General features: G+C 27.1%; 1 protein-coding gene across 2 annotated transcripts in view; it reads right to left on the reverse strand.

Annotated features, from left to right (window-relative positions):
• Positions 1–8,386: 8,386 nt before the first annotated feature.
• Pkcdelta (Protein kinase C delta) overlaps positions 8,387–14,561 on the reverse strand; it is a 98,480-nt gene continuing 92,305 nt past the window's right edge. For both annotated transcript variants that reach the window (XM_067053157.1, XM_014438684.2), the window contains 2 exons: positions 12,754–12,894; positions 8,387–10,004 (listed from right to left, as the gene is read on the reverse strand). In XM_067053157.1, coding sequence (XP_066909258.1) covers positions 9,858–10,004; positions 12,754–12,894 — 288 coding nt within the window. In that variant the 3' untranslated portion in view covers positions 8,387–9,857. The remainder of the gene's footprint in view (positions 10,005–12,753; positions 12,895–14,561) is intronic.

The raw sequence follows: 14,561 nt of genomic DNA on the forward strand, positions 1-14,561 counted from the left end.
CCAATTTCTTTGTGATTTTTAAAAAATATTTATTAAAATAATGCATATAAAATTTATGAAATTATTATTAGGATTTAGTGGAAAGCATTAAGTCTTCTATTCTAAGATTTATTTTTAAGACTTACTCATTTAATATAGTTTGTCAACCAGAATTTTTTTTTTTGGAATATTGCAAACAATTCTGAGTGAATTCATTGGGTGGAACTGAATAAACATTTTAATTTGGTAACTATTGAGCTAAGCGGTGGGGGTTCTTAAAAAAAAATCTCTTACAGTTCTTTTAAGTATTTTTTTATGATTATTCATAAAATTTGTATTATTATTTTTTTTTTCTATCAAAATTATCTGTTTTCTTCATTTAATCCGCTAAGTTTATCATTTTAAATTGTTTTTACTAAATTTATCTTAAACTTCGATTAGCAATATTCTAAATATTAGAAGTGGTTTTTGTTGTCACTCTAAACACTTCTAATTTTAATTTGTCTTTCATTGAACTCTGTATTGGTCTTTTTTCTTTCAGATGATAATTATGTATTCAAGAAGACTTAGTAGAAATTTAAGTTAAATTATGATTTTTCTATTTTATTTTATTTTTATTGTGCAACAATCCTTGAAACAAATCCACCATTAATATAATGGTTTTTCATTCTATCTCTATTAGGATATAATGAAAATGATTTCAACAGTATGCTGTTTGTTGCAGTTCTAAATAAAGTTAAGACTTAAGTAAGATAATGTTAGAATATGTCTGTGATTTCACAATAAGTATAGGTTTTTTATTTCTTTGAAACTGTTTACTGGCATTTAATTTATATATATATTTTTTTTTTGTTCTTTGCCTTCTTTGTATTTATTGTTCATATATCTTTTCATAAGCTACCTTTTCTTAATGTTCCAAACGTTTTATTGTAAATTTTTCTTGTTTATTCTGCCATTATGAAATTAATTATTTTTTGAAACCATAAAAGTGGGCACTTGTTGCTATTTGTCTTAATCTCCATACAACCAATAATTTATACGTTCAATCATTTCTGATCAATTATGGATATCATGTAAAAAAATAAAATAAAAATGTTATTAAATCAAGAAATAAGAAGTGTTTCTCCATAAACAATTTTAAATCACTGTAGAGGATATTTCTTTTTGTCTTTATTATTACTTTCATTTGATATGTCATTAATCTATTACAGTTTTGAGCACTAAATTCCGGAAGGTAATTTTCTTCTTTGTGAATTATATTCAACGTATTTCTCGTAAATTTTGGCAGACCAATAAACAGTCTTGACAGTTTGCCCTATAGATTTTCCCTAAAGTTAAATATTAGAATTTCTGAAGGCCACACTAAAGATCAGATTGAAGGGTTTTCTGTGTTTTGCGTTTAGATTTGGTTCCCCTCTCTTTTTAAGATCACTGTTTTCTTCACTTATTTGAATGTTCTTGTTCCTCTAAATATTTGGAAACGATTTGGATTTTATAAAGCAATGATAACAATGTGACAGCCAAGATATGCATTTTTATTCTCTGAATTATTCATTTCCATTACTGAGTGATTTAACATTTCTATTTAAAAAAATAAAATAAAAACAATCTTTTGATTTCATAGTTTGGCAGAATCAACAGGTTTGATTCGACCTGATAACAATCATATCAGCAGTAATTAAAAATAAAATCGTTCTTGAACTTGACTATTCATACAATGTAATATGAAAAATTAAACATGATAAATGCTTTAATTTCTGTTTTTTTAATATATGTATTATGTAAACTGTATATTTTTATTAGGTTTTAAAACTAATATGTACTGTTTATGAACTGAAGTTAGATTGATATTAAGTAATATTTATTTATTTTTTGACTTTTTTTTTTTTTTTAGAACAAAGGGAAATTTGTTTTACAAGGTTGTGAATAATGAATTTTTTTTATTTTTTGATTATTGTCAAACCAGTCAATAGAGGAAATTATCGATACCTAAATTTTTTTTTTTATGTTTTGTTGTCACTCCTGAAGTTTATATTAAAGTTGTTCTTTCATCTACTAGTTTTTGTATTACTTAAAAAAATATTGGATTTATCTTGTTATATACATACCCCCTTCAGTGAATATGATACTTTATTATTCTTAAGTAACCCATTGTGAGAACGGTTATTTGTCTAGTCTTCATTTGCACGCATGTTATTTTGAATCATTATTAACATAAAGTTTTTATTAAATTCAATTTTATAACACTAAAAATCATCTTTATTCATTAATATTATCATTTTGATTTTTACTTTTTTCACTAAAATGCTGAACGTTTTATATATATATATATGCTAGTTTTTGATGGAGTAATGCAGTCAGATTGTTTTTTTCCCCGAATATGCAAAATGTTTAAGAATTATTGCATCATTCAGAATACTTAATGTCATAAAATTGTTCTATACAAAGCATTTAACTAACTATGATGATTATTTTTTTGTAAAATTATTATTGGATTAGTTTATCATAATTGCTAAATTAATCAGTATGTAAATGTAAATAATTAGAAACACTTTATTCAAAATATTTTTTATGAAAAAACTTAGTTGTTCCTTCAATCAGGTTTAATTAAGGTGCACATTTAAATGCAGAAATAAATCAGCACTGATGTTTTTACAGTTTATACTGTTCAGGAAAATATGAACATTTAGAGCAGCCATTCATTTTATAAAAAAATAAACAGGATTTTTAAAACTTTTTTATCAGTATTTTTTTCCAGTATTTTAGAATTTCATATAAATGATTTGGATGTATGAAGGAGTTAGTGCTACATAATATTTCTTAAATGAGAAATAAATAAATTTTTCCCGATGAAGCAAAAGTTAATTTATTAACTCTATAATTATGGATTTTCAAACAAAATCAAAACTGAGTGTTAGTTTGAATAATTAATAAATGTATGCGAAGAGAAAAAAAATTTAAATGCAATCAAAATATTGCTATGTGTAAGCTTTAAAAATATTGATAGAACCTTTAGCTATTTTTGGACTCAAAAATGAATAATGAAAATGTTTCTTATGATTTTTTATGGTCCTTATTTTACAATAATATGGAAACATTTGGAGGAGGCTTGGGCTATCATTGGCCAATTTAAGTAGACATTCTGTTTTGAAGTTGTGAACTGTTAATGAGTGGTATGTTTTCTATTATTTTTTCTTTAAAACATGATTTTTCCAACATCAATGGAATTAGGTTTTGATTTTATGAGCTTCAATTTCTTCATTAATTATTTTACAATCCTGAAACCATTTCCAAATACTTAGAGATTGTAATATGTCATTCAACTGATTAGTTTTGGTGTTAATATATTTATTTAGTTGAGTTGATTTAGTTGTTTTAATCAGTTGTTTGTTCATAATCACATTTAATGTCTTTAGTTCTATTTTCAAAAATTTCTTTAATTAATTAAACTTGAAAAGAACTTAATTTGTAAAGTATTCTGAAGAAAAATTGAATTATTTCAGCTTATTGTTGAGATTAATTAATTTTTATTTTTTATTGGATTAAATGTTTTGAAGAGATTATTAATGCAATTTATGTTGTTTAATTTTTTTTGTTACTTATTAGTTTACTGTTTTTCTGGCTTCAAATACTGTCTGTGATTCCAATTGCAAAACTAGTCAATCAGAATATTCAAATCATGTATGTGAATGAAGTTTGGATTATGATAAAATCCTAATTGAATGTAAGAATGTTTAAAACAGCTTTTATTATTATTATTTTTTAAAATCATAATTACTTGTCTGATGAGTTTATTAATTTTTACAAGTATGGCTATATTATTAGTGCTATTCTGTTTACATAATTATATTTTTTAAATCATTTGCCTTATATTTGATAAATAACAAAGAGAAGATACTTACTGGATCTTCAAAGAAATATATACCGTCATTTCGCTTAAGGAAGGTTCATTGATATTCAGAGATTTGTATGTGATGTTAAACAGAATATCTTTTGTTTAAAATCTTGTCCCTTTTATAAACAAAACTATTGTTATTATTGTGCTCAAATATTAATAAATGTGATTACTAAAAATAGTTTTATTATGTTATATATATATATATTAATAAACAATAATTAGAGGCCAGAGCTAGTCTGTTTCCTTATTAAAATAAACATTTATTTCAAATCTTTAATTCCATATTTTTACTTATTCCATTGAATGATTATCCTGATATTGATATGTTCTCCATCTTCATGTCTGTTCTTTGTTACTTAGTGTTAGGTTGAATACAATTTCTATAAATATTCATTAGGAAATTCAAATTTTTTATTAAGAAAATTAGTTTAATTATGGAATTAGGAATCCAGTTAGTGTAAATGTTTCAAAGAATTATAAGAAGGCCCCCGATGGGGAACCACTGCTTTAAACCAATAGCACTGCTATGTTATAACAACCACACTTTTAAAGTATTATTTTCATTCTAATTTATGTGATGTTTAACCTCACTAGTACTACTACATAATTTTTAGTAAGTAATTGTTTAAAAAAATTTATTTTGTGTTTTATTTTATAGTTGGTGATTAAAAAAAGATTTTAAATTATTACATGTAATAATATTCATTTTTGGTTATTTGTTCCTTTTTCATATAAACCATATTATTGCATGATATAATATGATTACATTATGAACTAACAGAACAGTAATAATCTTAAAATTAGTTCTGATTTACTTTCATTATTTTTTTAACCATCTAATTCTGTAATTTCGGAGCCAATGAAGTCTGCGTACAACTAAGCCGGGAATTGAACCATATGTAACCCACCCACACTTCTAACTTATGTACACTTTGAGTCACTTTTATTATTAATTTTCCTATTAAAAGTTTCAGCTGACACACAAACATCACAAAAGACAATTAATAAAATAGTTCTATCTATAAATTCTCTCAAAAACTTTGCTGCTGAACCCTCATTAAAAGTGTGTAAAGAAAGTTCATTGATTTTCAATCGAGAATTTTTCATCAAGAAATTTCAATTCTATATTTTTGTTTGATTGGAGATATAATTAGAAGCATACTTATGGAAGTATAATGAAATGATTGGAACTTTGTGAAAAAAGGCAGAGAAAAAAGATTTTTGTAATCTAACTTGTGAAACATATTTTGCAAACAATTCTTTTCTGCTTTCTAAACTTTTCAAAAAAACTTAATAAAACCTCAAGGTTTGATCTTGAAACTAGTAAAGAATCCTACTATATATTATTCTGTTTAATGTTATTGAAAGCCAAAGCATTAAGAACAAAATTATTGTTAAGTCTCATGTAATAAGAACTTCATCTCTTAAACCTTATCTTTTGATTGATTCATAATTATTCAGTGATTTCTTTACTGTCGAGCTCACTATATCTACCATTTTAATCATGTAAACATTATAGCATCAAAAATATTTACCATTCTGCAATGATACATTATGTAGTCCAAATTATTCAGTTGACTCATTTTTCTTCAGTCCACATGGCCATAGCTGACATTAGATTTGAATTATTGTAAGCGCAGAATATATTACCTGTTAATTTACTTCTATCAGATTTTTTGTTTCAAACTTCTTTGTGTTTTAAAGTTATTTTTATTTTTTAATTTCTCTTTGAAAATTAAAGAATATGTTGTAACAAAGCTAAGAATTTTTATTTTTTTGAAACTTAAATCTCCACCTCAAGAGTAAACCTAATTATAAATTTGAGTGACAATTATTGGTCAAAAAGGAGCCTTGTGATATATTATAATCTGATTGGTAATAGTTTTTATTACATATAATTTTTTTTACTGTATTTTATTAAATAATTTATATTTTTAGTTTTTTTTTTTTTTTTTGTATGGTGTATACATATTTCATGAAGTATTTTTTATTTATATGTGTTGTTAATGGTATATAATTAATTTATTATTACTTTGTCCATTTCATGATGATTTGATTTTATTACCGTTCACTTTCTTTTAAATATTTTCATGTTTTTTTGATCTAATAGCCAGTTGTAGCTAGCTATATTAAATTTAACACTTGTTAAGTGACCATCTTGATCAGTTAAGTATGGAACATACTATTGGATTGGGAACCAGTGTGACAAGTGGGCTTAGGGTCGGTCCAGTTCTAAATTTATTAGGAGTCTCAAAATTCATGTCCAAGAACAACTTTGAAATAATATTTACTTACCAAGATGTGTATGAATCCTACAGTGCTATGGATAGCCCAAATGTATACACTCTCATACTGTTACCACTGTACTGTGTGTATATATAACATCTAGGATTTCGAAAAGTGAAATCCCAACAATATTAAGATCAACATTAAAGCAACATATTGTTTTAATTTTGTTACAAGATAGTTAAAGATGATGATTTTGATAGCGGTTATGATTTATATCTCAAAATAAAAAAATTATTAAACTAAAATTTATGAATACAGTTTTCTCAAAACACATGTATTGCTTGATTGTCCTTTTTTCTGCTATGCTGCTTCTGAATTATATGTACCAGTAGGGTTGAAATGAGTAAAATTATTACAGAGAATAATAATAAGCTTTTTCAGGTCTAAATATTTAACCTTCTTTCTTGCATGTATATCACCAGAACCAATGATCAGTCTTTTGAATCACCTAACCATGGCCATGTTTTATAACTAAACTAGTTCATCTACAAACCCAAAGAATTTTCAGGCTTTATTTGAAACATACCAGATTTTTTTAGATCAGCCTTCAGTAATATCTTCAGATTCAAGATGGCCTGATCCACAGTTTCTTTAAAAATTATTTAAACCTTGTCTCGATAATTCTTCCTTTAAATTATATTTCTCATTTACACTGCTGTGTTGGAATTTGATCATATTTCTTCTGGCAGTGGTGAGTTACACTTCTTTCATCAGTTGGTGAATATTCCTTATTTATCAGAAAATTTTGCTTAACATCCACAAAGAATGTTTGAGCCATTTGTTTTTAATGTGGTTTATGTTCATTAATCAGTTGTTTGTTATTAACTAAGAACTATGTGAAATTTAAAGTTATCTGAAACATTTCAGGGTTAAGTGTATTGAGATTACAGAATGATTTGGAGGTGAATATATTCACAATTATTTTAGTATTTGAAAAATTTACTTTGAAAATAGCCCAAGTTTTATAGGTGTTATTTGAGTTTTTCTAGTTTTGTAATGAAGTTTAAAATTGTTTTTTAATTTGAACCATTTTAATACATTATATTGAATGGACTTGGGTTGTTTCAAATTTTAAATAGAAAAAAATATAATTTTTACAATTATTAGATTAATTTCTTGCAGATAATAAAAACAATACGTATAAATGGACTACTTTATTTACAAATAATCAAACAGCATATAAAGAAAATATAATGACACATCACTTGTTTGCATTTCTTAGTAGAGCAATTAAATATATAAAAATATTACATGTTTTAAATGTACATATTACATTTCTAGCATATTAGATCTTTGATTAAAAATGTATTTACGACAATTTTTTAATTTTTTTTTTGAGATCTCATTAATTTAAAAAAAAAACAACAAAACTTTACTTATAACTAAATTGCAGTTAGTCTAACTACAGCCTGATTATAATCTATCCCACTAATTTCACTTCTACAGTCTTCAGTCACTGAACAATACAAGTTATTGTTTCAAACAAAATTACAAAAATCAATTAATGCTGAAGGAAATTTTTATGATAGGAGCTGTTCCTCTTAAAATAGTGATCAATTAAATAAAAGAAATAAACTGTAATTATTTTTAATAAAACCCACTTCAAAATAATATAAATTAAATCAAGCACTAGAGATATAATAAATGGCTGAAAAGGTACATAACATGATATATTTTTGGAAATTATAATACCTAACACTTTAAAGATAAGAAAAATAATAGCTTTTCAATAATATAACTTTTAATTTCGTTGGAAGAAAAAGAATAAATTCCTTGTATCTGAGAAAAAAAATCTTCTGTTACAAGAACAGTCCTTTATTCTATTTTTGTCATTTTTCCAGTCACAGTTTGGGGTATTCTCCCATCCTTGGAATATTCTGTTTTAATTTTAGTCTGATGAACCGATGGATAAACGTCTGAGGGGTGGACTGAAGCCTAAGTGGGAGGATTGCGTCAAGATTGATCTGGGTTTGGACAGGCATCACTGGATGAATGAATGTATATAGACAGTGATTGGTGGTATTATTATGATTATTATTAATTTTAGTCGAATTATTTTATTTTAGTCTATAGTGCCCTATATAATTCTCGTCTATGGTTTCCAATTGATTCATTATAAGTTCTGACGTAGTACTTTTTTTATTTTATGTAGCACTGTCTATTTGATTGAAGCGTTTGATGTATAATATAACATGGTGTATTATCTAATAAATCTCTTGATTACTATGAATAAAGGTTTATTCATTTATACAAACACCCTCATTAGCAAGACATCAATTCAGGTAAATTGAAACTATAGTTAAATTATTATAAATGTGAATTAAATTGGAAATTGTTGATTAATATAAAATTATATTTAATATAAATAAAATTAGTGAAATTATAATTGTGTTGATTACTGTTTAACCACTCATTAAGTATTATGGTGCAAAATGGTAAATATGTCTGTCAGTATTTACTGTTTAATGAATGGTTATGGCTCATTCATGACACATTTGTCTTCATGATATAAAATAAATATATATGAGTGGATGAGAAATCAAGGGGTTAATGATGATATTTAACAAGTGATAATATTTCAGGATCTTGATACAAGAACATAAAATTAATTTTTGGGCCAAATTGACTGTGCTGTTCTCTATAATAATAATAATGAAGGCCTAACGAACCCAAAGGTTCGATGCCGATACCACCAAACGCTCTCTGCATACATCCTTCCAGTGATGGCCCTTCAAACCCAATTCTACTAAATCAGTTTTAGCGCAATCCTCCCATCTACATTTCGGTCAACCCCTAGGATGTTTACCTGTCGGTTCAATGTTTATTAACATTTTAGGGATCCGCTCATTACAAAGCTCTACAACCTTACACGCCCATCTCATACGCCACAATGCTGTAACTTGAATTATAGTTACCAGGTGTAGGCTGTTCTCTATAGTAAACATTATTATTTAACTTGTTGAAATAATTATATTTTAATGTTTCTATTGATTTTAAATCACTACTTAAGAAAAGTGAAAAAATCTGACATTAATATTGCATTAAGCTACTCTTATATTGTTTAATAATTTAAAATTAAATTCCTATCAGCCATGTTTATTACATCACTGTGTCTAGCACTCAAAATGGACATTAGGTCATTGATACTGTCTCCTAAGAGTCTGAAGTAACTGAATTATGTTTAATTCAAAATATAAACAAATTATTACCCTAACAGTTTGAAGTAACTAAATTATGTTTTATTCAAAATATAAACAAATTATTGCCCTCTTTATAACATTATCACTTCATATGTAAATTTGAGATATTTTACAGATGACAGGATACACATTATTACTAAATTTTCTTAATGGAACATTTAAAAATTGGTATTTGATTTTCCTCCAGGTTCCTGACCACTTTTTGCACATCAAACTTAAATGTTACTTATCTGAGTCTGCTTCATTATGAAAATTGATTTAGTAAAGAACAAGTCCTGGAGTTTGGGACAAATTATGTTGCATTATTGGTAATATAACTTAATTTTTATTTAATATTTCATCTTTATTAATGAAATCCTTTACTTTTACTGAAGCCAATAACAGCTTTACTTTTTTATAATAATTATTATGAGGCTGTAGATAAATATCTCTTAAGTCAAATATTATTTACATAATTTCTTTAAAAATACTGAAATTCACTTAGTAAAACACTATTGTGTTGCATTTGGATTTGTGTAGCTAAATCCATCAAATTGTGATTGGTCCATCGATTCTAATATCCTCCTCTCTACTGGTGTCAAACGTGGCTTCTCTTGGGTAAAGACTTTATCAAAGTATTTAGTGTCCAAAGGATGTTTCTAAAACAAAAATAAAATATATAAAATTCAAGTAATTTACATAAATTCAGTTTGAATTTCTTAAGTATTGACAAAAAATAATAAGAAATTCAATTTTTTTTTTAATTCAAATTTCTTGTTACTTTATTTACTTTGTGGAACTCTTTATACAATTATTTTCTCTGGAACTCTTTATAATATTATTTTATCCCCAATTCCACACAGATACAAAATTTAACATGTTATACTCTCTGCTACTAGTAATTTTAAAAAAAGTTACCAGAAAAAGAAATGCCCCCACCATGCCAAAGATGCTAGAGTAATGTATCAGACTAAAGTTACTTTTTTGGGCACTGACATTCATCCTATGTTAAAGTGAGATGTAAAAATTCATTTTTTATTGTATACATGTTGCTCTGAGGCAAACTTGTGACAGTCAATTGTGGATTTGCCACAAAGCTATTGTTTGGTGTGTGTTGTGTTCTTTGTTCTCACTACAGTAAAAATGTTTTATGTTATCTAACCGTAACTAATAAAATAGTAAGAACAGTAAAAACATTTTATTTGTGTCCATCACCCCCACGTTCAACATCCTTAAGCCTGATTTCACCAAAATTGACCTTTATTAGCATCTGAGAATAACTTATTCATAGGAAATTATAAATATACATAATATTAAAAAAAAATTTGGCTTGGTCACTAAAAGACACCTGTGTATCAATTGAGCTGTTGAGAGCAAAAGTTTTGTGCCATTCTGTTCTCATCAAAATTAGTTTTCACAAAATAACAATTATTTCATTAGTTGTTGAGTTCATTAACTTTAAATGGTCCTAAATATTTTTATATGCTTGTGACTTGACTAGTTTTATAAAAAAAAATTTAACTTCCTCCATAGTTTTGAATATCTCAAAAGTTCAAATTGATTTACCCCACTTAAGCACTTAACTGATCAATTATTTATATTAGTAATGAAAGTGAATATTAAACTCTGAATGTAATTTAATACATAACAAAAGTATTTTCTCAATTGATTTTCCTGTAGCTGTTTCATATTTTATGAAAAAGGAATAGGATTCTGAATCTTCTGAGGAATTGAAAATATTTGAGTTGAGAACTCCTAAACAAATACGCCAAGGCTTAGTTTCTGAACAAACACTGAAGTACCTAAAAGTTTTCACTAACCATTTAAGCTGTGTATCACTTAACATAATTTTTTTTTATTACCCCTTGCCTGGTAATTTCTGATATACCAAAGGGAGGGGGTTACCCAGAGGTAACTATTCCATTCTAAACAAAGTGGAAAGATAAGTTTTCATTCTATGGGACCCCAGGAAATAAAAGTAAACCCAACCAGGATTCAAACAGGCTCCACACAGTCCGGGGAAACTTCTGTTTGTGTGCAAAAACCTGTAAATTGTTTAAATCTTCTATAATTCTCATGAGGTCTTATGTTATTCTGTGTGCTAAATTCAATGGAATGCATTCATTTTTTAAATTTTGATAATACATTCAGATGTAAAAATATAAATCTTAATATTTCCATCATTAAAATAATGTTTTGTTTTCCTATAAATAAATAAAATGTTATTCTGATTCATAATAGTTAATTTGATTATTGTTTTCGGCTTATTTTGGTTAGACCTTCCAAGAGGGCCCCTGACTTCATACGTCTCAATACGTCAATGAAACTTAAAAGTTGCTCCAATATGCACACTTTTATGGAAAAGTAGTCTCATCACAACGGTCAATAAATCTCATTTTTCCTGGTAAATCGAAAATGTGTAAAAAACAAATTTTTCCAGTATTAAATTGGAAGTGGCCGAAGAAACTTTAAAAAAAATATTTCAAGAAACAAAGCTACTTTTGAAAAACATCAATTCGAAAAATAGCTTTCGTTATTATTGACTTGGCCAAAATATTTATATTTTTTGGATAGTTTAAAACAAAATAAGAACAACCAGTAAAAGCACGCTTTTTCTCAATGCCGAAATCTGTAATATGACTCACAAATATTATTTGATAGGACAACTACGGTGAACTATTTGATATGTATTTGAGTGTAAGAAACCATACTCACTAACATAATTAGACATATTTCAATTTGGAGTGTTTTTTCACACATTCCACAACTGTGCGCCACTGCAGTTCCGAGGTAACTTAGACCGATGCCTTAACTACCTCAACGGCCTTAGTCAACTTAAACATTTATACAATAAATAATTTTTAAAACGTGCTCAAGAAATTAAGTCAAGTTTTATAAGGTTTCTTTAATTCCAGTGGTTTCCCACCCGTTCAAATCTGCGGACCACTAAGCCGGAAATTGAAAAAAGTTCCACTCCCTCTTCTGCCTTGGGGCAAAGGGAAGTCACTCTCGGAAAATATATGAAAATTAGGCTGCTCAAAAGTGTATTTTGAGCCATTTTAATTGTCCATTTACCTCTTAAAAACTTGTTACAAAGAAATCTAAAGACAAATAATATAATAAATCAACACAAAAAAAAAAAAAAATTGCGAACTACACTTCTAGGTTGGAAACTACATTTCTATTCAAATGAAACTATAATTTTATACGAATACAATGTCCGTGGGTTATGATGGTTGAAGGTGCAATGATGAAGTAAAAGGGTAAACAAAATGTTTTATAATTGCCGACGTTTCAGCCCATTTTATATAACTTTTTTAGGATAAAATTAAAGTAAAACTCTGGATGAATTTTACGTTGAAATATTAATAAAATGATCTAACATTGTATTAGATGAAATAAACTTACGACTGTTGGTTTGAAGGGAGGTTCCAATTGGCGGCGCTCAAGCAGACTCCAGTTTAGGCCCTGGAAGAAATCGTGACCCATGACGTCATTTGCTCCGTTCTGACCATATCCCAACCGTTTTGTCCAGTCTTTCTCCATCAGCTAAAACAATTTGTTTTGTTTACTATAAACTCCTACTAAATAAAAACTATTCCTTCTTCTTAAAAGATAATGTATTTGTTGGAAAAACGTGCCCTAATTACAGTTCTCGTGAATATCGAAATTGAAATTTAGTGGTGATGACCTCCTTCTATTCTATTGGTTTTCCTTTCGTATTCAAAGGGAGAGTTAGGTTAATTTGTGTCTCTTCTAGTTTTAAATTATTTTTTTCTCTACTTTTTTATTTTATATATCACTTTAAATCTGTTTTATTTAATCAACATCAACAACTCTCAGTCTTGGCTACACTATTCCTGATAAACGGGGTTCTATTGTGATCTAATTTAAAAACGTTCCAAATTAATACATAAAGGCTCATTATTGTATTGTAATAAAACATCTGATATGTTTATTGAAATGTACAACCTCAAGACTTGAGGGGTGTTTATTTGTTTTTCTCCTTTTCTTTAATTCTTTTTCTTCACCCAGTAAAAAGTTCTTTAATGAAGAATCTAGGGAAAAATTTATAAATAATACTATGCCTAAATTGTCATTGATGCAATTTTTAGTTATAATTGGGTAAATTATAAATAAATAAACATTTTATTCATAACTAATGTTTTCTTAGCTCTAATTGAAAATAATAAACAGAAACTAAATCCAGTGCATTTATAAATTTGCTATTTTAATATTTTTTCTTGTTAATATTTTGAATGGAAACATCTAATTTAAAGCCATTTTGAAAATGTGGTAATGACAAGTTTCGAGGATCATCGTCCAGCGATCTGTAACATCGCTACCAAAAAAACGGCTCAGTAGTTTCGGAGTAAGCCGTAGATGGCAGACAGATTTTGTTTTATTAGATTTATGATTACAAGAGAATTGAAATGTAAAACCTCAAAATTTGTGGGGTTCTTAATTTTTTTTTCTTGTTCGATTACAAGTTTGTGAAATCTATGGCGGTTTTATTTATTTACTTTATTTTTTTACAATTATCTTGAACCCTATGAGTGAACGAAGAGCTGAACCCGACTCTTCTTTTTCATACGTTATATTGGATAATCACTTTGATGATTAAAAATATAAGTCTTTAAGTTCAATTTTTTTTTTTGAGTGACTAGTTAGGAATGATTAAATGGGACGCACATAGTGTCACCACATCTATAATTTTAACAAAAAAAAATTGTAAGAATACATTATTTGGTTTCTTGCATGGAGAAGGAATCATCTCTCATTTTCATCTCCATTTTTAAGTGATTTTAGCTTTTGTCATAATGCCAACAGGCTCCAGAGCGGTCGCTGACCCTCACTTTGGAGTGTATCCAAAGAATATATCATTGGCAGCAGGGAAGGATCGGTAAATTATGAAAAAGGTTATGAAATATGAAAACATACGCCATAATTCTAACTTTATTTAAAGCATTTTAGAATGTGGAGATATCAAGGTATGAATTTTTTTTTAATTATAAAACAAGCAAAAAAAAAAAGGTGTGCACTTGTATAGGATAAGATTTTATAATTTTTAGTATTCTTAAATGATTTATACATCCAGATTAAGCGTTCTTTTTTCGAAGACAAAGATTTAACTGTAACGTGGTTTCACACCTATGCCGAAGACAGACTTTCCTAAGACATGTATATAATGTATCCCATTTGTAATGTCAGGAAAA

The sequence above is a fragment of the Halyomorpha halys genome, unplaced genomic scaffold (assembly GCF_000696795.3).
Source record: "Halyomorpha halys isolate HHAL.00 unplaced genomic scaffold, Hhal_1.1 Scaffold64.1, whole genome shotgun sequence".
NCBI classification, from domain to species: domain Eukaryota; kingdom Metazoa; phylum Arthropoda; class Insecta; order Hemiptera; family Pentatomidae; genus Halyomorpha; species Halyomorpha halys.